General features: G+C 50.1%; 3 protein-coding genes across 15 annotated transcripts in view; all 3 read left to right on the top strand.

The window, feature by feature from the left end:
- Nucleotides 1–3,619, top strand: part of GTF3C2 (general transcription factor IIIC subunit 2) — a 34,101-nt gene extending 30,482 nt beyond the window's left edge. For 4 of the 7 annotated variants that reach the window (XM_012475355.2, XM_012475353.2, XM_012475354.2 and 1 more), the window contains 2 exons: nucleotides 577–684; nucleotides 963–1,274. In XM_012475355.2, coding sequence (XP_012330778.1) covers nucleotides 577–684; nucleotides 963–1,181 — 327 coding nt within the window. In that variant the 3' untranslated portion in view covers nucleotides 1,182–1,274. Of the gene's footprint in view, nucleotides 1–576; nucleotides 685–962; nucleotides 2,001–2,747 lie in introns of those variants that run through there. The other 3 variants (XM_012475358.3, XM_012475356.3, XM_012475357.2) reach the window with 3 other exon arrangements.
- A 1,054-nt stretch (nucleotides 3,620–4,673) lies between these two features.
- On the top strand, nucleotides 4,674–19,651 carry MPV17 (mitochondrial inner membrane protein MPV17). Of its 7 annotated transcripts, none has more exons than XM_064363949.1 (8): nucleotides 4,674–4,758; nucleotides 5,286–5,360; nucleotides 14,930–15,045; nucleotides 15,272–15,364; nucleotides 15,453–15,548; nucleotides 15,794–15,826; nucleotides 16,090–16,142; nucleotides 19,471–19,651. In XM_064363949.1, the coding sequence occupies exons 2-8, from the start codon at nucleotides 5,291–5,293 to the stop codon at nucleotides 19,535–19,537; spliced, it is 528 nt and encodes a 175-aa protein (XP_064220019.1). In that variant the 5' UTR covers nucleotides 4,674–4,758; nucleotides 5,286–5,290; the 3' UTR covers nucleotides 19,538–19,651. The 7 variants fall into 7 exon arrangements, with proteins under 7 accessions (XP_064220019.1, XP_012330787.1, XP_012330785.2 ...); XM_012475364.3 differs by lacking the exon at nucleotides 19,471–19,651 and adding an exon at nucleotides 16,363–16,968; XM_012475362.3 differs by lacking the exon at nucleotides 19,471–19,651 and adding an exon at nucleotides 17,819–18,195 and having other exon boundaries at nucleotides 4,675–4,758.
- UCN (urocortin) lies at nucleotides 19,465–20,335 on the top strand. The gene is made up of 2 exons (XM_012475371.2): nucleotides 19,465–19,543; nucleotides 19,844–20,335. Exon 2 carries the CDS (start codon nucleotides 19,857–19,859, stop codon nucleotides 20,214–20,216), a length of 360 nt encoding a protein of 119 aa, XP_012330794.2. The 5' UTR covers nucleotides 19,465–19,543; nucleotides 19,844–19,856; the 3' UTR covers nucleotides 20,217–20,335.
- Nucleotides 20,336–20,383: the final 48 nt, after the last annotated feature.

Below are 20,383 nucleotides of genomic sequence, written 5' to 3'. Positions count from 1 at the left end.
TCCTGGCTAACATGGTAAAACTCCATCTCTACTAAAAATATAAAAATTAGCTGGGCCTGGTGGCACGCGCCTGTAGTCCCAGCTACTCAGGAGGCTGAGGCAGGATAATCACTTGAACTCAGGAGGTGGAGGTTGCAGTGAGCCAAGATCGCGCCACTGCACTCCAGCCTGGCAACAGAGCGAGACTCTGTCTTAAAAAAAAAAAAAGAAAAAGCCAGATGCAGTGGCTTATGCCTGTAATCCTGTAATCCCAGCACTTTGGGAGGCCAAGGCGGGCAGATCACCTGAGGTCGGGAGTTTGAGACCAGACTGACCAACATGGAGAAACTCCATCTCTACTAAAAATACAAAAATAGCTGGGCGTGGTGGTGCAGACCTGTAATCCCAGCTATACTCGGGAGGGTGAGGCAGGAGAATCGCTTGAACCTGGAAGTGGAGGTTGTGGTGAGCTGCGATTGCGCCATTACATTCCAGCCTGGGCAACAAGAGTGAAACTCCATCTCAAAAAAAAACAACAAAAAAACAAAAAACTAAGGAGTCTCTCACTTTCTCTCCTGTTCCATTTCCCTTCCCCAGGGTTCATTCCATGATCTGCTCCGGAGAGAACCAATGCTGCGCATGCAGGAGGGAGAGGGGCATTCTCAACTCTGCCTGGACAGGCTGCAGCTGGAGGCTATTCATAAGGTAATCTCTCATCCTTGCCACCCTCCACTCATTTCCCCCCAGTTCTCTGGGCCTGGGGCTGTTGAAATGGGAGATGAAAAGGTTACACAGATGACAGCCTCCTCTTCCTCCAGAGCATGACAGAAGTACTTCATTCACTGGCTTCTCATTCTTACCGCTCTCAGTTGTGGCTCATTTTTTTTTTTTTTTTTTTTTTTTTTTTTTTTGCTCATATAGCTAGGAGTCACCCTCAAGCACCACTCATGAGCATCTCTCTTTGTTTTCTGTTCTCTTCACAGGTACGTTTCAGCCCAAACCTGGACTCCTATGGATGGCTGGTATCTGGGGGGCAGTCAGGGCTGGTTCGAATCCATTTTGTCCGTGGACTTGCCTCCCCACTGGGCCACCGTATGCAGCTTGAAAGTCGAGCCCACTTCAATGCTATGTTCCAACCATCCTCCCCCACTAGACGGCCTGGCTTCTCTCCAACCAGCCATCACCTTCTGCCCACTCCCTAGCTTTGGTCCACGACAGACCCTTGGAGTGAAGTCGGTCAAGAACAAATGGCCCCTATGCACAGAGCCATAGGAACTGGGGGCCTTCTCTGGACACTGATCATGCCAGGCCTGGACCTTTAGGCCTGCCTCCCAGGACTCCTTAGATCCCACTCTTTCCACAGACTTCTGTGATCACAGCCCCCTGCGGGCAGGGGGGCTCTCCCTCCACAAACTCTCAAGGCTCCTCAGCTTAAGACTATGGCTCACAAGAAACACTCAGGCCTGACCTAGGCTTGGGAGTCAAACTGCTCATATTGAGCGTATTGTTAAGTGGGTGAAGCTTAAGTAAAGGTACTGGGTGTTTTTGCGACCACTTGTGAATGGGTGTATGGAGAATTGAAAAAGGTATCTGCATGAAGGCTCCTGTCTGACTATTTCAGGATACCATATTACTGCCTTCTGAAACTTCCTCTTTAGGGTAACCATTATATATGCCCATGAGGGTGATAGTAATTTGTGAGACTGAAGTTGCTTTGAGTACTACTTTGACCAAGGAACACCACGAACACCCTACCGATAGAACAGTAGCTCAGATCTTACTTGCTCCTGCTTACGAAGTATTCCCAATCACTGGTCATCTGACCCTACTTGAACACTCCTGAAGAGTCATGTTTTTTAAAATCTTCCTTTATATCAAGTCAGAGTATACCTCTATAAATTTTACTCATGGGTGTTAGGAAATTTAGTCATCTTCCCTGTGATTGCCCTGTTAAGTATTTAACCATAGCGATCATGTGTTTCCCAAGTCTTCTCTAGATTAAATATTTTCAGTTACTTCAACCATTCTTTTACACGTCATGATTTTTGATCCTTCATGATACTGTCACATTGTTGACTTATTAGAATATTTACTTCAGTTCTACATATAGGAGGTGTTTAGAACCCAAGTACAGTAATGTACTGTTTTATCTCATCTTGTTAAGAGTCCTCTCATGGGATACTGCCTCCTAAGCAAAGACAGATGCTAGTGATGAGAAACAGGCAAACCATGGTCTTGAAATGCCTAGGAGTATAGGCTGGGGTTTGGAGGGAAATAGATGACCTCAGGAAATAGAAAAAAACAGGCAGCTGTGTTTTTTGGAGGGAGTGGAGATGAGATCAGTGCCTACCTGGTACAAAACCCTCTGGCATTCTAGACTGGCCAAATACGTAGTGTAGGGATATATCAGAAAATGTCCTTTAAGAGGGGATCAAGAAGTTTAGTCCTGGCCAGATGCAGTAGCTCATGCCTGTAATCCCAACACTTTGGGAGGCTGACGCGGGTGGATCACTTGAGGTCAAGAGTTCAACCGTCCTGGCCAACATGGTGAAACCCCATCTCTACCAAAAATACAAAAAATTAGCTGGGTGTGGTGGTGTGCACCTGTAATCCTAGCTACTTGGGAAGCTAAGGCAGGAGAATCACTTGAACCTGGGAGGCAGAGGTTGCAGTGAGCTGAGATCATGCCACTGCACTCCAGCCTGGGTGACAAGGTGAGACTCCATCTCAAAAAAAAAAAAAAAAAGTTCCATCTCCACCCTTTACAGATGAGAAAACAGACCTGGAGGAAACGCAAGTCCATCAACAGCAGAGAGACAACCCATGTCAGTGCAAAGAAGCCAAGTGTTGCACTACCCTATTGGGATCCAGCTCACATTGAGCCAGTTTTTTGAGGTGTTAGGCGAGTGCCTTCTGTCAAAGGAAAGCTTTACTCAATTCTACAGGGCAGCCCCTTTCCTATTTTCAGTGGTAGAAAAGATGGGACCTGGGGATCCACACGAGAGACTGTAGGTTGGTGCTGACAGCCCTGCTTCTGCAACTGAGTCTTGGCCCTAGTCTTGACCTTGTTCCTTTTCTCTACCAAGAGCTTTTTCTCTTTCCAACTCTCCCTCCCAATATATTCACTTCATACTATCAATTGTTCATATACTTTTCTACCTTTATTCCTCTTCTCATACTCCTCCCTTTGCCAGGAGTGTCTTTTTCCACCATCTTCATCCGAGTTCAATTCATCCTTCAAGGTCCCTGCGCAAATTCCACCTTCACCAAAGAACTTCCCAGTTTTCTCCAGTTAAAAAAAAAAAAAAAGTCTCCCTTGTGTTCCTACGGGGGAAGGAAGGAAAAAGGATAAACAAGCATTAAGCACTTGATCCGCTTCAGGCACTTTGCATATGTCACTTGTATGAGGTAGGTATTGCCATTTTAATGATAAAAGGTGGAGAGGGTAAGCAGTCTGTAAAAGGTCAAGGTCATATAACCAGTAAGTGGTGGTGCTGGGGAGATGAACTCAGTCTAACTTCAGAATATAACTTTACAGCCTACCACATTTGGTCTCCTATTACATTTACTTGTGTTAACTCACTCCTCTAGCATGCTGTTTTGCAAATAGAAGCGTTTTAGTTAAATGTTTGTGACACTGAATTCCTTGATTCCTTTACTCTTTATCCAGGATTTGTGGCAGGAGTCTCCCTGCCTTAATATAAGAATTGGGTGAATTGGGGATGGAGCTGGGCAAGTAGACAGCCTGAAAAGAGTCTGCCTCCTGATATTTGGGCTCCCAGGAGATAAGTAAAGCCTGCCAGCCTAACAAATCCATTGCCAGGGATATTGTAGACATTTCCAACGCTATAGAAAAGATATTGCTCTATAGTCACAGACTTAGAATGTTAGAGCTGGAACGGATAAGCTTACTGGTTTTCAAACATGCAGTTGTGGACCCCATTGTTAAAAATGGATCTTTTGAGAAGTATATACTTTTTAAAAGAGAAGGGGCTGTAGTAATACCGCCCCTCTCATCCCCCTACACACAAACATCTGAAAAACTCCTAGAAATGAGCCGAGTTTGGAAAGTCAATAGTGTAACAACCCCTCATTTTACAGATGCGGAGCCTTAAGATCAAGTCTAGTCATGACCAAGGCTGCACAGCCCGTTAGTTAGGGAGCCAATACCTAATGTCTTGTGACTTTCTAATTCCAATGCTTTCTGTGGAAGAGTCACATGTATGCAATATTTCTTAACTGGCTGTTTGCAGCAAAGCACTGAAATACTTGCATGAGGACAAATATGAACGACTCCAGTTTCACCCACTCATGAGCTCACAGTGAGGCTAATGAACCTAGAGACAAAAAATAACTTATAGCTCCCGAACTACGATTGCTGAGAAAAGGATGTCAGGACCTTGGGAAGTTCTGGCGGGGGAGGGTGAGCTGAACAATGAGACTACCAGATCGAGACAGGCCCGGGCCTTGAGGGGAGAGAAGGGGCTGGAGGAGGCAGAGGGTTGAACCCAGGTGGGAAGTAAGGTCGGCAGGGTCCACACAAGGGTCCGGCGCAGTCCAGCTGGAAAAGGTGTCGCTCACGGAGTGGGTGACCGAGTTAAGCCGCTCTCCAGGTGTATCTGGCTCGGTCCACTCACATTCCTGTCCTGGGTGAAAAGGTCCGAAGGACGCTGGGCGGAAGGGGCGGAACTTTGGCCGGAAGGGGCGGGACTTGGGCGCGGAAGTTCCTAGACTAGCCTGTTACATGGGAGGGACGCTCCGCTCCCAGCTCGCGCTCAGGTGAGTGGCGGATGATCCGCAGTCACTGGCTCAAAGCGTTGTAAGCCTTGAGCGCCCACAAGGCATGTGGTCATTCTATATTCGGGCAGTGATGGGCCCTATTTGGGTCTGGAGCTGAACTCAGGAAGGTTACACACTGGTTCCAACCAAGTCTGAATCTGGAGATGGACCAAGCTGTCTTTTCAGGGACCTAATCTCTGGGTGGAAGCCAGAGCAAAGCTGCCCTCTTGAGTGTCTCGGTCGGGAACCGAGGCCTCCATTGGCCCTGCTTCAGGAATGAGGGTGGGGTGGCTGGTGGCTGCTACTGGGAGTCCATAGCTTCCCACAGCCTTTCTCTCTTCCCCAATTGTCTAAGGCGACTCCTGCAACAGGAAGCTGTCTGGGAAGCAACCCGCATGTGGCCTCTGCCCCTTTAAGTCACATTGGAAGTGGGAAGGGCAAGGGAGTAGGCACGAGGGAATGTCAGGCGGCTCCTTAGTTGTGGAAAGAGACAGTGGGGGTGACCCCCTCTCCTTTTGGCTTGACAGGAAGCATGGCACTCTGGCGGGCATACCAGCGGGCTCTGGCTGCTCACCCGTGGAAAGTACAGGTCCTGACAGCTGGTGAGTGTCCCTCTAGGACTTGAGTGGGACCAGGGCAGGCTGATTTGGAAGCCAGAGGCTTGTCTCACTGCACCACTCTCACTTTCTGTTTCTGTTCAGCCCTCTTGAAGGGTTGGCTGGCTTTCATCCCACACTGTCCCCAGTCTGTTTTGGAGGGTGACCCCCAAGCCTGTTTTTAAGGGGTATGCATAGTTGACCAAGCTGTGCAGTAGTAGGGTTTTAGGATTTCAAAGTCCTCAAAAAGCTGAACAGTCAGTCCTGAAACAGGATAAAGGCATTGCCCCAGAAGGCCCCAACTTGGAAAACTAACATTTTACTGTATGCAAAGTACCTTTATATACGTTATAGCATAGGCCCCCACAAAGGTGTGTGAGCTAGGAGGGTTGAGTCCACATTAGATCACACCTAATAAGTGCTGAATCAAGACTCCTATCCCAGTTTTTCATGGTATTTTTTATTGTGAAACATACAAAAGAATGACTGAGACATGTATGTACAGTTTAAATAACATTAAAACTGAACATTTCTGTATCAGCAACCAGCTTTGAGGTCTCTTGAGCACCTCTCCCTAATTCACACACCCAAATTTCCTGAGTTTTGTTTATATCATTCATTTGCTTTTCTTATCATTTACTGTCTAAATGTCTAAATATGTATCTCCAAACGGTATCCGATCACTCCATCCTGATCCATTTGGAGTGATCAGATACCAATCACTCCAAATGCAGTGATTGAATACTAACCTCACAGAGGTAACACAGTGACTTCCCTACATTTGTTACCATCTTCATTTTGCAAGTTAGCTAATGTAAGAGGATGGTGCGAAGATAAGTTAGTCTTATAGGGGGAATGATTAGAAGGCCTTAGACCATTGGGGTACAAAGGGTAATCACATTAAGATGAGGTTTAGCCCATGTTTAGAGGAGGGGAACAGGATTCTAGTGATGACTGGGCTTCTGAGAAGAGGACTATTAGAAGGGATTGGGGGCTACTGAAAGCCAGAGTAGAGCAAGGGTCCTGTCACCAGAATAGCCCTACATCAGCACTAGAAACTTAACTGCATGAATGGCCAGGAGATGGATTATTTGGCCCTTCCCTGAGCCCCTCTCCAGTCTCCGGTGCCCAACCACCTCTCATCCTGTCCTCAGTGTCCGTCAGCCTGTATGACTCACCTGGCTGCGTGTGTGGTGACTCATGCTGGGCAGTGTGGCTGTGATGGGAACTGACACGGTGGGCCCTTTGCCCAGGCTCAGATTCCCCCAGGGCCCGTAACTGCCAGATGGAAGCTTCCCCCTTGTGGTCATCAAGAATAGGGAGGAAAGGATAGTCCTTGTATTTCCCTACCCAAGGCATCCGCAGCTGACAAAGGCAGGAGCTAGAGTTCCAAGGAGGCCCAGGTGCCAACATGCGGCTGAACTGGGGTTCTGGTCTCTTGGTGCTGGAGCCCTTCAGCTCCACAGCCTCAGTCTTCCTGAGGCTGTGCTGACATCCCAGCTCTGCCCTGTAGCAAATTGTAGCCTCCCAGCACTTTTCCCAGACTTTTTCAGACCATTTAGACTTTTCCTTCCCTCCTGTTCAGGGTATTTGGATCAAACTACAAATAAAGGGGGAAAGTGGCTTTAGCTCACTGAGCCACTTTTGGACCCCAGCATAGTAGTTCCTAAGGTCCCATGGAATAGCTCATCACACTAGAAAACAGTACAGAGACTTCAGACTTAGAAGACCAGGATTTGTATCTTAGAGCCATTGCACCTAGTAGGTGCATTGATCAGGACAAGTCAGTAAGCTTTGAGCCTCAGTTTCCTCTTTTAAAACTTGAGTTTAGGCTAGGTATGGTGGCTCACGCCTGTAATCCCAGCACTTTGGGAGGCCAAGGCAAGCAGATCACTGGAGACCAAGGCGAGCGGATCATCTGAGCTTGGGAATTTGAGACCAGCCTGACCAACATGGAGAAACCCTGTCTCTACTAAAAATACAAAATTAGTCAGGCATGGTGGTGCATGCCTGTAAGCCCAGCTACTCGGGAGGCTGAGGCAGAAGAATCACTTGAACCTGGGAGGCGGAGGTTGTGGTGAGCCAAGATCACGCCATTGCACTTCAGCCTGGGCAACAAGAGTGAAACTATCTCAAAAACAACAACGACAACAACTTGAGTTTAGCTGTATGATTTCACAGGGTCAGTATAGGAATATCACTGTGAAAAGGCTTTGGAATTTTTTTTTTCTTTTTTTTTGGAGACAGAGTGTCACACCGTTGCACAGACTGGAGGGCAGTGGTGCAATCTCAACTCACTACAACCTCCACCTCCTGGATTCAAGCAATTCTCATGCCTCAGCCTTCTGAGTAGCTAGGACTATAGGTGCGCCACCACACCAGGCTACTTTTTTGTATTTTTAGTAGAGACGGGGTTTCGCCGTGTTTACCAGGCTAGTCTTGAACTCCTGACCTCAAGTGATCCTCCCGCCTCAGCCTCCCAAAGTGTTAGGATTACTGGCGCAAGCCACCGTGCCCCTAAATGTTCAATAAACCTAAAAGACTCAACAGGTTGGTTCTTTCTGTGAGTGTTGGCAACCCAGGCACAATAAACTTATTTTATTTTATTTTATTTTGAGATAGGGTCTTGCTCTGTTGCCCAGGCTGGAGTACAGTGGCATGATCCCATCCTGAGCTATAACTGTGCCACTGCACTCCAGCCTGGGCAACAGAGGATCCTCTGCCTTAGCCTCCCAAGTGGCTAGGACTGCAAGCTTACACCACCATGCCCAGCTAATTTATTTTCTTTTTTGGTAGAGATGGGGTTTTGCCATATTGCCCAAGCCATATTCTTTTTATAGTGGTGTTTGGATTAGGTTTGTTCCACTTGCCATAATCTGAATGTGGATAACCATCTTAGCCTTGGGTTACAAAAAGCAGAGCCTGAAGCTTATGTACAGATACCTTGTTAGGGAATAGGAAGTGATCCCATGGAGGGAAAGAGGGAGAGCCACTATAAGGATGCATTATCAAATTAGCCACTGCTAAGGGCAGCTGTTGCTCAGTCCCTTGGAACTGAGAAGCTCTTTGAAATACTTCTTAAAGTGGCTGGGCGTGGTGGCGCACACCTGTAATCCTAGCACTTTGGGAGGCCAAGGCAGGCAGATCACCTGAGGTCGGAAATTTGAGACCAGCCTGGCCAACATGGTGAAACCCCGTCTCCACTAAAAATACAAAAATTAGCCAGACATGGTGGTGCGTGCCTGTAGTCTCAGCTACTCAGGAGCCTGAGGCAGGAGAATCGCTTGAGCCCAGGAGGTGGAGGTTACAGTGAGCTGAGATCATGCATTCCAGCCCGGGAGACAAAGTAAGACTCTGTCTCAAAAAAGAAAAGAAAAGAAAAGAAAAGAAAAGAAAAGAAAAGAAATACTCCTTAGGACTGTCTGGTTGAATAGTTCTTTCTTTCTTTTTTTTGGTAAATAAGTCTCATGAAAATCAATAGTAATTTCTAGAGAAAAGAAGAGACCTTTATCTGCTGCTCCCATCCCACATTGGTCAAAGATTCACCCCACGTCTGGTGCGGTGGCTCACATCTATAATCCCAGCACTTTGGGAGGCCAAGGCAGGTGGATCACTTGAGGTCAGGAGTTCAAGAACAGCCTGGCCAACATGGTAAAATCCCATCTCTACTAAAAATACAAAAATTAGCCGGACGTGGTGGCGGGCGCCTGTAATCCCAGCTACTCAGGAAGCTGAGGCAGGACAATTGCCTGAACCCAGGAGGCGGAGGTTACAGTGAGCTGAGATTGTGCCATTGCACTCCAGCCTTGGCGAGACTCCATCTCACAAAAAAAAAAAAAAAAAAAAAAAAGATTCACCTCATGGGATAACTCCCCTCCACTACTAGTTTGCACATGCATAGTCACTGAAGCCATCAACAGCAAATGCCCAGGTATGGCATAGGCCTGAAGCAAGGATCTATCCCGTTGAACTGTAGTAATGGCTGGAGTAAGAGATAGGTAAATAAGAACATTTGAAATTATTCAAAAGAAATGTCTAGTATACCAGTTTTGGCCAAGCCAGAGTCAGGAACAGGTTAGTCTGGGGAAAGATTGGCTGCATGTTCTGCAGAGTGTGAGTCAGCCTTATCCCTTCCTTCTTTGAGGGCCCTTCCACTCTCCAGTGGGCCCAGGGCCCAGCTTCATCCATCTTAGTCCACCCTGGTCCTGCTGTGGGAGCAGCTGAGTTCCTACAGATACTGGTTTCCCTGGAGTTTGAATTAAGTGAGGGCGTGAGAGCTCAATAGACCTTACAGACCATCCAGTCCAGCCCATGAGACTGCAGAGAAGGAAACTGAGGAAGGAGGGGGTGAGTGTCATGCACTGAGGTCTCAGATGGTCAGTGGTACAGCTGGCATTATAACCCAGGGCGCTGCCTGCCACACTGCCTTGCACTTGAGACTACTGGAGCCTCCAGATACTGGCCTCCAGATGCTGGTTTGGGCTTAGATACCTGACAAGCTGCAAAACTACCCATTTTTTCTCATTTTCTAGCAGTAGGATGGGTTCAGGCCAGAATGGGAGAGCATTCAGAATAATCCCAGAGGACCCACTCCCGCCTCTCATTGCTGGGCTTCCACTCCCTCTGGACTCTGTGCCAGACTGAATCCCTACCCCAGGCAACTAACTAATGTTTGGAGACTTCTGGGGAGGAACGGCAACACTGCTGGCCCCATGCCAGTAGCTATACCTGCTGACCCAGGCCTCTTGGACTGAAGGACATGCTTCCTGCTCCTCCTTCCAAGAAGCCACTTCTTGCCCCTCTGCCTTCTTGCACATGAGATGCAAAAGCCACAAAAATAAGTAGAGAAACAAAATAGGAGAAGTAGAGAATTTACCCCGCCTACGCCTGGGAAGGAGGTGCGGAAGTTGGGGCTTTTCCACTAGTGAGCAGAAAGTGGTCCCAAATTGATCTGTGCTCAGAGGCAGGCTCCCTTCCCCCGGCCGCTGGATCTGGTGGGGAGTGACGGCATGAGAACTGGCACCTACCCAGGGGCATGATGTCACACCTGCGCCAGCATCTGCTCACTGGGCTCCATGCCCAGCCTGTCATTGGGCATCACTGCCCAGCAGCCCCTCACCCTGCCCCATCAGGCCTCTGGGCATTATGTGTCTTCAGGCTTCCAGTCCCAACTCCCTGGAAACAAGTCCAAGGGGTAGGGGATCAGAGCACTGGAGGGTCCAGACCAACCAAATATGTCCAGGGTTGAGGTGGTTTGGGTCTGTTTGGGCCCTGGGGTTGGGGAAGGTGGGATGAGGAATCTGACTGTCTGGGTCCTTCCTGCTCAAAGGGTCACTTGTGCTGGAAAAGCAGGCTTGCTCTATGCTTGCACCAAAGCCTTATACACCCTGGAGTTGCTGTAGGCCCAGCGGGCCTGATCATCTGTGGGCAAAGGAACCCCTGGGCGCTGCTCCTCTGAAATGAACAGAACTGTCAGGGACTGCAGATCTACCTACCACCTACTCTCCCGAACTGCTGCCCTGTCACTTGGTAGTCCCTCAGGCTAGATGAGCAAAGTTTGAGGGCCTTGAATCCATCTTTCTGCAAGGCTGTAGGCTTCCAGGACTACAGGGCTAGAAGTCAGGGGCTTGGCTTTTCATTCCAGCTCTGCCTCTAGCTTGTTGTTTGACTGTTGGCAAGCCATGAAGAGTGAAAACACACACTTCTCTGTTTCTTTCCCAGAAATACTGCTTCCTGCCATCCCTATAAGGTGACAAGGAGCAGAGTGATGGAATTTTGGGGAGTAAGACAGAGAGGAAGTGCATTAGTCTAGGGAATGTCTTTGATATGCAGGCCCTTTGGGTCCTCACTTGGGCAGGAACAGCTGGCAGGGGAGCAGCCACAGGGGCCTCCTGGTGCCACTGACGTCTGAGCCCATGTCAGCCCACACTGAGAATACCCTGGCCTCCTTTTTCCTCCTTGAGAGAAGGCCTGGGTTCCGTCCCAACTGTACTCCTTACCAAGTCATCTCATCTCTCAAAATTCATCATTAAATGGGGGTGTAGGCCGGGTATGGTGGCTCATCCCTGTAATCCCAACACTTTGGGAGGCTGAGGCAGGTGAATGACCTGAGGTCAGGAGTTTGAGACCAGCCTGTCCAACATGGTGAAACCCCATATCTACTAAAAATACAAAAATCAATGGGGTGTGGTGGTGGGTGCCTGTAGTCCCAGCCACTCAGGAGGCTAAGGCAGTAGAATCGCTTCAACCCGGGAGACAGAGGTTGCAGTGAGCCGAGATCATGCCATTGCACTTCAGCCTGGGTGACAAGAATGAAACTCTGTCTAAAATAATAATAATAATAATAATAATAATAAATAAATGAGGCCGGGCACGGTGGCTCATGCCTGTAATCCCAGCACTTTGGGAGGCCGAGGTGGGTAGATCACGAGGTCAGGAGTTCAAGACCAGCCTGGCCAAGATGTAAAACCCTGTCTCTACTAAAAATACAAAAAATGAGCTGGGCATAGTGGCAGGCACCTGTAATCCCAGCTACTCAAGAGGCTGAGGCTTGAACCTGGGAGGCAGAGGTTGCAGTGAGCCAAGATCCTGCCACTACACTCTAGCCTGGGTGACACAGCGAGAGGCCATCTCAAAAACAAACAAACAAAACAAACGAATTATTTAATTGATGGAGGTGTGACCACCTACCTCCCAGATCTTTTGCGAGGATAAATGTATAAGCGCCCTTTGTAAACACCTTACCAAAGTAGACCATTACACTGTTTGTCACTTCATTTGAGAAGGGACTGCCTTTTCTGCCTCACCATTCCCTCCCCTTCTCAGCAGCACTCTTCCCTTTCTGCAGGGCTGTAGCAGCTCCCTCCTATCCCTGCCTGGAGGGATAGGGAACTGAGTGCTGATTGCTTGGGGTGGGAGCAAACCTGCAGTGCCCCAAGGTCCTCGCACCTTCTTGGACCAGTCTGTCTAGCTCCAGCTCATCTTCAGAGCTGTTCATTCTGGAATACTTCAGTATTTTCTCTAAGGCTAGTCTGTCCAGGTCTCTCTGAGTAGATGTAACCTCGTGAACTGCTTTGGCCCCTAAATCTCTCTAGCTTCCCTCAGCCTGCCAGCGGTGATGAGCACTACAAGTTAGAGGGGACTCAAGCGTTCTTCATGCCCTTTCTCAGAATGGTCTTGCTGTTTGGAGCAGTACATTTGACATTTTTCCTTTATTTTCTGAGCACTTACCAGAGGGGCTTGCTTAGGTGTATGGTGAAGGGTGTCTAGGATTCTGTCTTTGTCTCTGGGAGGTCATGTCTCGCAGTGTTCTGGGAAGAGCCCCACCACTTTGGGAGCTTCAGGGAGAGACAAGGCAGGACTGGGGGTGCCCAGAGCTGCTCCATGGCCAGCAGCCCAGGTGAGCCTTGGGTAACTGTCCCCAGCCCCAGCTGTCAGCCTTACCCAGCTGCCTTTGACTAAGCTGCTCAGGGGCAGGGCTGGGCAGAGGGTATGGAGGAAGAGCGCAGCAGTGAGTGTGCAGCCAGCATGGACGTCAGAGCCAGCTCCGGGCCAAGGAATGGGGCAGAAGGATGTGTTTGCCCAGTGCTAATTGAGGGCACGGGGACAGTGTGGCTACAGGGCTGGAGGGGGGCTCTCATTACTTGGTGAGATAGACAGGCAAGCCAGAGATGATATGGTCACTCCCAAGTGGCCTGATAAGTGTGTATTTGCTAGAAACCATCACGCCACCATAATAGACTGGGGGCTCTGTAAACAGTGATGATTTCTGTCGTAGTTTCTGGATGTGGGTGTCTAAATAGGGCTGATTGGAGCTGGGTGTCTGTGCAGTTAGGGAAAGGGAAGCAGGTGCAGAGTCCTGGGGGGAAATGGCCACTATATCCATTGCCAACTCAATATAAGGTTATGAATGGGGGAAATCTCGGTTTAGGTGATTGTGCCAAGAGGTGGCCAAGACTTTCTTGGGACTGTTATCAGCTCAGCCAGTCCTCTTCCTGCTTATGAACATTTGAACATTCTTGTTTTATTACTTTTTTTTTTCTTTTTGAGACAGGGTCTTGCTGTGTCGCCCAGGCTGCAGTGCAGTGGCGTGATCACTGCAGCCTCGACCTCCTGGGCTCAAGCAGTCCTCCCACCTCAGCCTCCATAGTAGCTGGGACTACAGGCACATGTCACTATGCCCAGCTAATTGTTAAAAGAAAAAAATTATAGAGGCGGGGTCTTGCTATATTGCCCAGGCTGACCCCCAACTCCTGGGCTCAAGCAATCATCCTGCCTCAGCCTCCCAAAGTGCTGGATTACAGGTGTGAGCTACCTTTCCGGGGCCAGCGCTCTTGTTTTAAAAAGAGTGATTCTGGCCAGGCATGGTGGCTCATGCCTGTAATCTCAGCACTTTGGGATGCCAAGGCGGGCGGATCACCTGAGGTCAGGAGTTCAAGACCAGCCTGGTCAACATGGTGAAACCCCTTCTCTACTAAAAATACAAAAAAAGCCAGGTGTGGTGGTGGGAGCTACTCAGGAGGCTGAGACAGGAGAATCACTTGAATCTGGGTGGCATAGGTTACAGTGAGCTGAGATCACACCACTGCACTCCAGTGTGGATGACAGAGCGAGACTCAGTCTAAAAAAAAAAAGAAAAAGAAAAAGAAAGAAAGAAAGAGTCATTCTTGCTGTTCTCCACAAATAGAGACCTCAAGACCAAGGTGAAAGCTGTTGGCAGGGTCTTGCCTTGGGCTCGGGGGAGAAAACAGGATTTCCTACCATTCTACACGATTTATTCATCATGCTGTGTCTGGAAAGAACAGTGTCTAGGAATCCAGCCACCTGGTTCTTGCCTTAGCCCTGCACTTACTGGCCATGTGGGACCCTGAACTTTTTTTCCGTAGTCTAAAATAAGGGGTTTACATTAAATTATCTTAAAGCCCCTTTCGATTCTGACAGTCTCTGGTTCTCAGCCCTGTGGCCTTAAATTCTTCCTCTCTCTGCCGGGCGCGGTGGCTCAAGCCTGTAATCCCAGCACTTTGGGAGGCCGAGGCGGGTGGATCACGAGGTCAAGAGATCGAGACCATCCTGGTCAACATGGTGAAACCCCGTCTCTACTAATACAAAAAATTAGCTGGGCACGGTGGCGTGTGCCTGTAATCCCAGCTACTCAGGAGGCTGAGGCAGGAGAATTGCCTGAACCCAGGAGGCGGAGGTTGCGGTGAGCCGAGATCGCACCATTGCACTCCAGCCTGGGTATCAAGAGCGAAACTCTGTCTCAAAAAAAAAAAAAAAAAAAAAAAAATTCTTCCTCTCTCTACACTTTCTGATTCTGACTTCCCTTTACAGTTCAATGCAAAGTTCCTGGGCCCAGGCCTGTTCATCCCAGCTTCTGACAGGATACACATGAGGTGTCACCATCCTTGGGGACATGAGGGCTTTGAGGCAGCAAGAAGGGACTGGTCATTTGTTTCCAAAATGAAGCCCTGGGCAGACTGCCAGAGCGTCTGTGGCTACCAGCAGATGTCCCTCCCTCCTTGGAACAGCAGCCCATTCTAGGAGATGTCCTGACAACACCTGTGTACCCTGCACAGGGTCTCTGATGGGCCTGGGTGACATTATCTCACAGCAGCTGGTGGAGAGGCGGGGTCTGCAGGAACACCAGAGAGGCCGGACTCTGACCATGGCGTTGCTGGGCTGTGGCTTTGTGGTAAGTTCTACCCTCAGCAGGGCTTCAGTAGACTCAACAGTGGTCTTAGTTCTTTGCTATCCTCTGGCTTCCCTTGGACTCTGACACCTAAGCCAACCTACCGCCCTCTATTTTCTTAGTGTCCACTTCCCCTAAGGCTTTCTGATACTTGGGGCTGGGAGCTTAGTGATGTAAATACCAAGTGCCCCCTCACTGCAGCCTGCCGCTATCTGGGGTGTACTTCCAGGGCCCTGTGGTAGGAGGCTGGTACAAGGTTTTGGATCGGTTCATCCCTGGCACCACCAAGGTTGATGCACTGAAGAAGATGTTGTTAGATCAGGTGAGCAGGAGAACAGTGGGGAGGGTGAGCTGTGTTGGGGGTAGGTGGAGATTTAAGCACTCACAGGACTGGAATTTCTCTTCCCTAGGGGGGCTTTGCCCCATGTTTTCTGGGCTGCTTTCTTCCACTGGTAGGGGCGCTCAATGGACTGTCAGCCCAGGACAATTGGGCCAAACTACAGCAGGTGAGCTGGGCAGGTGTGGAGAATGTCTTTGGCTGGCAGGCTGACAGCCCAGGGGAAGGAGACAGGTTTCACCAGGATAAAAAGGGGCAAGTGGAGGTAAAGTCCTAGGCCATGGAGGGGAGGAGCTGAGGGGCATGGTGCAGGAATGTGTTCTTTGAACAGACATCTGTGTGTGACATTCACACTGGGAAGTGGGAGCTGCTTGGAGGTGCAAGTGTTAATTTGTTCCTTCTCTGTCTCTCCAGGATTATCCTGATGCCCTTATCACCAACTACTATGTAAGAGCTGACACCCTAACTGCTGGTTCTCCTGCTTCCTTAAGTCTAGAACTATCCTGGGATTGGGGGTCCTCCTGACATGGGAAACCTCTCCATTGGGATTCCTCTTTCATTCCCAGGATGGGCACCGTAATTAGGGAAGCCATCACCCAATTGTTTGCCTTTTTCTTGTGTGCAGAAGTTGGGGTAGGGCCGGGCAAGACAGTGAGTTTGGGGTCAGGTGGTGGGGCAGCCATCCAACCTTTACCTTCTCTCTCTTGCAGCTATGGCCTGCTGTGCAGTTAGCCAACTTCTACCTGGTCCCCCTTCATTACAGGTATGCCGCACCCCTACCCCACCTATCAAGGAAGACCCACATTAGCAACAGTTGGAGAGAAAATGATTCTCATTTCAACCTTGAGCTACTTTAGACCCCCAACCGGAATGCCGAGCCCTAATCAGAGCTCCTCAGCTTCCCAAGCATGTTATTAAGAATGCTTGCCATTTCCAGAAACTGTCCCAGAATATCTGCCCGTTAACTTTCTTCATCTCCCTAGGGAGGATCCTGCTTCCACCACCCTTGTCTCCATCCCACCTGAGCTCCGCACTTGATGGCATATCTGCAGGGACAGTGCCTGGGGTGCTGCTGCCTAGGTTAGACAGACAGGTAGACCAGAAAGCCAAGTAGGAGCCTGGCCAGATACGATAAAGATAGTTGCTGAACTGCACCCAAAAATATAGTGGAACTGAAGATGCATGGTTCAAATGCTTAGAGGTGAGGGGTCTTGGGAACAGGGGAAAATATGGAACTCTTCAGAGGGGACATGGCCAAAATATACATGAATACCATAGCTAAAAGGAATACAGACTGGCTGGGCACAGTCGCTCACATCTGTAATTCTAGCACTTCGGGAGACTGAGGCGAGAGGATTGCTTGAGTCCAGGAGTTCGGCACCAGCCTGGGCAATATAGTGAGACCCCCATCTCTACAAAAAGTTAGCCAGGCATGGTGATATGCGCCTTTAGTCTCAGCTACTTGGGAGGCTGAGGTGGAAGGATCACTTGAGCCTGAGAGATGGAGGTTACTGTAGCTAAGATCATGCCACTTTATTTCAGCCTGGTGACAGAATGAAACCCTGTCTCCAAAAAAAAAAAAAAAGAAATACAGACTTATGAACCAAATCCTAAACATTAGGGTCCTTGCAACACTCTGAAACTAGAGCAAGGTTAATTTAAAACAAAAAAGTGCTACTTTATATGGTAGGCAGTACATTTTGGAAGATGAAATCTCAGCTGGTACAAGACAGATCAGTGAGTTTAGAAGGGGCCCAGACAGAGGTGTGAATAACAGAGTTATGCATGGCAAGAGAGCCACTAAGTATTTAGCCTTTGAGGCTCTCACTCGGGAAACAGAGCTCTGGGATGGCACAAGAATTTGGGCCAGTTGTCCTTTGGTCCAAGCCACACAGACCCTTCATAGGGTGCTGAAGGGGCCAGGTACAGTGGCTCATGCCTGTAATCCCAGCATTTTGGGAGGCTGAGGTGGGTGGATTACTTGAGGTTAGGCGTTCAAGACCAGCCTGCCCAACATGTGAAACCCAGTCTACTAAAAATACAAAAATTAGCCAGCTGTGGTGGAACACATCTGTAGTCCCAGCTACTCAGGAGGCTGAAGCATGAGAATCACTTGAACCTGGGAGGCAGAGATTACAGTAAGCCAAGATCACGCTACTGCACTCCAGCCTGGGTGACTCTGTGTCAGGGAAAAAAAAAAAAATGGCTCTGAAGGAAAGAGACCTAAACCTGCCAGTACTCTGACAGGATCCCTCCTTTTCCATCGCATGTTCTGGTCTCCAGCCCTTGCTCATGCTTAGCCTTCCTCCTCTTCACCGTGCTATTCCTGTTCCTTAGGTTGGCTGTTGTCCAATGCGTTGCTGTTATCTGGAACTCCTACCTGTCCTGGAAGGCACATCAGCTCTAAGCCTACCTCACTCCATCATTTCCACTTTGCAGATTGGACCTGGAACAGTCAGACAACCTCCTCAAAGTGGGCACAGCAGTTTCCACGGGATTGGGTTGCCAGTCAGAACTTAAGAAGACTAGCACCCTGCCATTCCTCTCTTCACTCTAAAATATACACTGACTGCTTTAGAGACCTTTAAAATAGTCTTATTCCCTCCACATACTAAGCACTCTATGAATATCTGAACTTCATGACCTTATCAACTTTACACCCATATCCCAGCAGATGCTACTCGTTCCCACTCTTCATAGACACATTTGTTACTCTAACCCTGCCCAGTGTTATTGTAGCTCCAGCTCTTTAGAAACCCCAGAACCCTTTATATGGTGCCTCAGTAAATATGTTATTAAATATGTAGTCTGGAATATGCAGTGGTAATGAGTAAGTTTTTAAGCAGAAAATTATTGGGGAGTCATTTCTAGAGCTGGAAAGAAGCCAAGAGACCACCAAGTGCAATTTTTTTTTTTTTTTTTGAGATGGAGTCTTGTCTGTCATAGAGTGCAGTGGCATGATCTCAGCTTGCTGCAGCCTCTGCCTCCTGGGTTCAAGCAATTCTCCTCCCTCAGCCTCCCAAGTAGCTGGGACTACAGCCATGTGTCACTACATCCAGGTAATTTTTGTATTTTTAGTAGAGATGGGGTTTCACCATGTTGGCCAGGGTGGTCTTGATCTCCTTGACCTTGTCATCCGCCTGCCTCGGCCTACCAAAGTGCTGAGATTACAGGCCTGAGCCACAACACCTGGCCAAGCCCAGTCTTTTACAAATGAGGACCTTGAGGTTGGTAGAAGGGAGGTGATCTGTCCACACCAGGAGTTAGCAGAAACTTGAACCCAAATTTCTTTACTGCCTACCCAGTGATTGTAACCTGAAGGTCATGGGCAGAGTAATACTGCTACTGTGATTCCCAGGAGAGAAACTGAACTTTGCTAAACTACCACTTTGGGCAAACTCAAAAGCAGATGGGCCAGCCATTTGTGGTCTGAAAGCACTTAGAGGCCAGAGGCCCTGTTAATGGTGCCTTGGTCAGACAGCCCTAGAATTTGGATCCTGAGGCTGGAAAAAGATAAAAAGAATGCTGGGAGACTCTGGTTATGGCAGACTGCCCCTCGGTGGGTCCCACTGTGTTGGCTGAGTGCCAGCGGTGCACTCCTGATGCCTCCATTTGCATAACTGATAGCTGCGGGGAGGCAATGGGTTCCAGTCACACAGCGTTCTCGCAACTCCTCAGACCTTTCTAGAGGCAGAGGACAGGGTCAGCACCATGGACAGCCCCACGGTTCCGCCTCCCTTTCGTGTGTCGGAGAACAGACGACTCCGACTAGTCTGGTCTGGGGACCGCCCTAGTCACTGCTGGCTGTTCTAAGCAGGGTGAGGGACTCTCGTGGGTCCCAGAGCAGTCCTTATGTCCCAGCTGGCTTCTTGCTGCCCTGCGTCCAGTACTGCTTCCAACGCTAGCCCCAGGGGCACAAAGGCTGGTGTCAGGAGGTGCGTCCCTCTGGGGGCTCGCCAGCCGCCAGACTCGAAGCTGTGGCTGTCATTGCTTCTACAATCAGTGCATGTTCTTCACTGACGTCAGTCGGAGCTGTCCTGGCGCTATATAAGGCTGGCGGCAGTCCCGGGACAGACCCTGTGTTCCCCAAGGTGCCTTCAGCCCGCCCCGAGGGACAGAAACTGGAGCTCCGTCTTGGACCGTACAAACACTCGCTGAAAACCTGTGAGTGGCTCAGAGCATCCGCCCAGCCTCCCCCAACATCAGGACTCCACTCAGCTCAGCCACCGCGCTCCTCCGGGAGAGAGGCTGGATGGAAGGGGTGGAACAGCACAGGCGCAGCGGCTGGGGCTGGAGGGCAGGCTGCGGGCATTGGGTAGGCAGCCACAGGAGCCGCCGGGGGTCGCCGGGCTAGCGCGGGGAGGGGAGCGGCCCCCTGCACCTGCCGGGCCAGTGCGGGGTGGGGAGCGGCCCCCTGCGGCTGTCCCAGGCGCATCTCACCCTGCGCTGCCCCTGTGTGTCCAGGGCCGGCGGCACCATGAGGCAGGCGGGACGCGCGGCGCTGCTGGCCGCGCTGCTGCTCCTAGTACATCTGCGCCCTGGGAGCAGCCAGAGGAGCCCTGAGGCGGCCGGGGTCCAGGACCCGAGTCTGCGCTGGAGCCCCGGGACGCGGAACCAGGGCGGCGGGGCCCGCGCGCTCCTCTTGCTGCTGGCAGAGCGCTTCCCGCGCCGCGCAGGGCCCGGGATGACAGGGGACCGGCCGCGGCGGGACAACCCTCCTCTGTCCATTGACCTCACCTTTCACCTGCTGCGGACCCTGCTGGAGCTGGCGCGGACGCAGAGCCAGCGGGAGCGCGCCGAGCAGAACCGCATCATATTCGACTCGGTGGGCAAGTGATGGGCCTGGTTTTGGGGCCGCCAAAACTTTGACCCCTTTCCCCCACCTCAGGGTTGGGACGCGGGGCAGAGCCACCAGGGCATTCTCTGCGTGGCTTTTTAATAAAAGTGCTGAAGAGCTGTTGGCTTCTGTCGTGGGGGTGCGGCAGTCACAGCAGGGTGGGAACC

This window comes from Aotus nancymaae, unplaced genomic scaffold (genome assembly GCF_030222135.1).
Source record: "Aotus nancymaae isolate 86718 unplaced genomic scaffold, 86718_ANA_hifiasm-v0.15.2.pri h1tg000057l, whole genome shotgun sequence".
NCBI classification, from domain to species: domain Eukaryota; kingdom Metazoa; phylum Chordata; class Mammalia; order Primates; family Aotidae; genus Aotus; species Aotus nancymaae.
This window is presented reverse-complemented; position numbering and strand designations above follow the sequence as displayed.

Bases quoted from the DNA above. Each gene is read 5' to 3' on its own strand.
- MPV17 (XM_012475361.3), top strand. From the start codon at position 5,291: ATGGCACTCTGGCGGGCATACCAGCGGGCTCTGGCTGCTCACCCGTGG. The intron at 5,361-14,929 runs GTGAGTGTCCCT...TACCCTGCACAG, and splicing joins AGTACAGGTCCTGACAGCTG to GGTCTCTGATGGGCCTGGGT. The intron at 15,046-15,271 runs GTAAGTTCTACC...GTGTACTTCCAG, and splicing joins TGCTGGGCTGTGGCTTTGTG to GGCCCTGTGGTAGGAGGCTG.
- UCN (XM_012475371.2), top strand. From the start codon at position 19,857: ATGAGGCAGGCGGGACGCGCGGCGCTGCTGGCCGCGCTGCTGCTCCTA.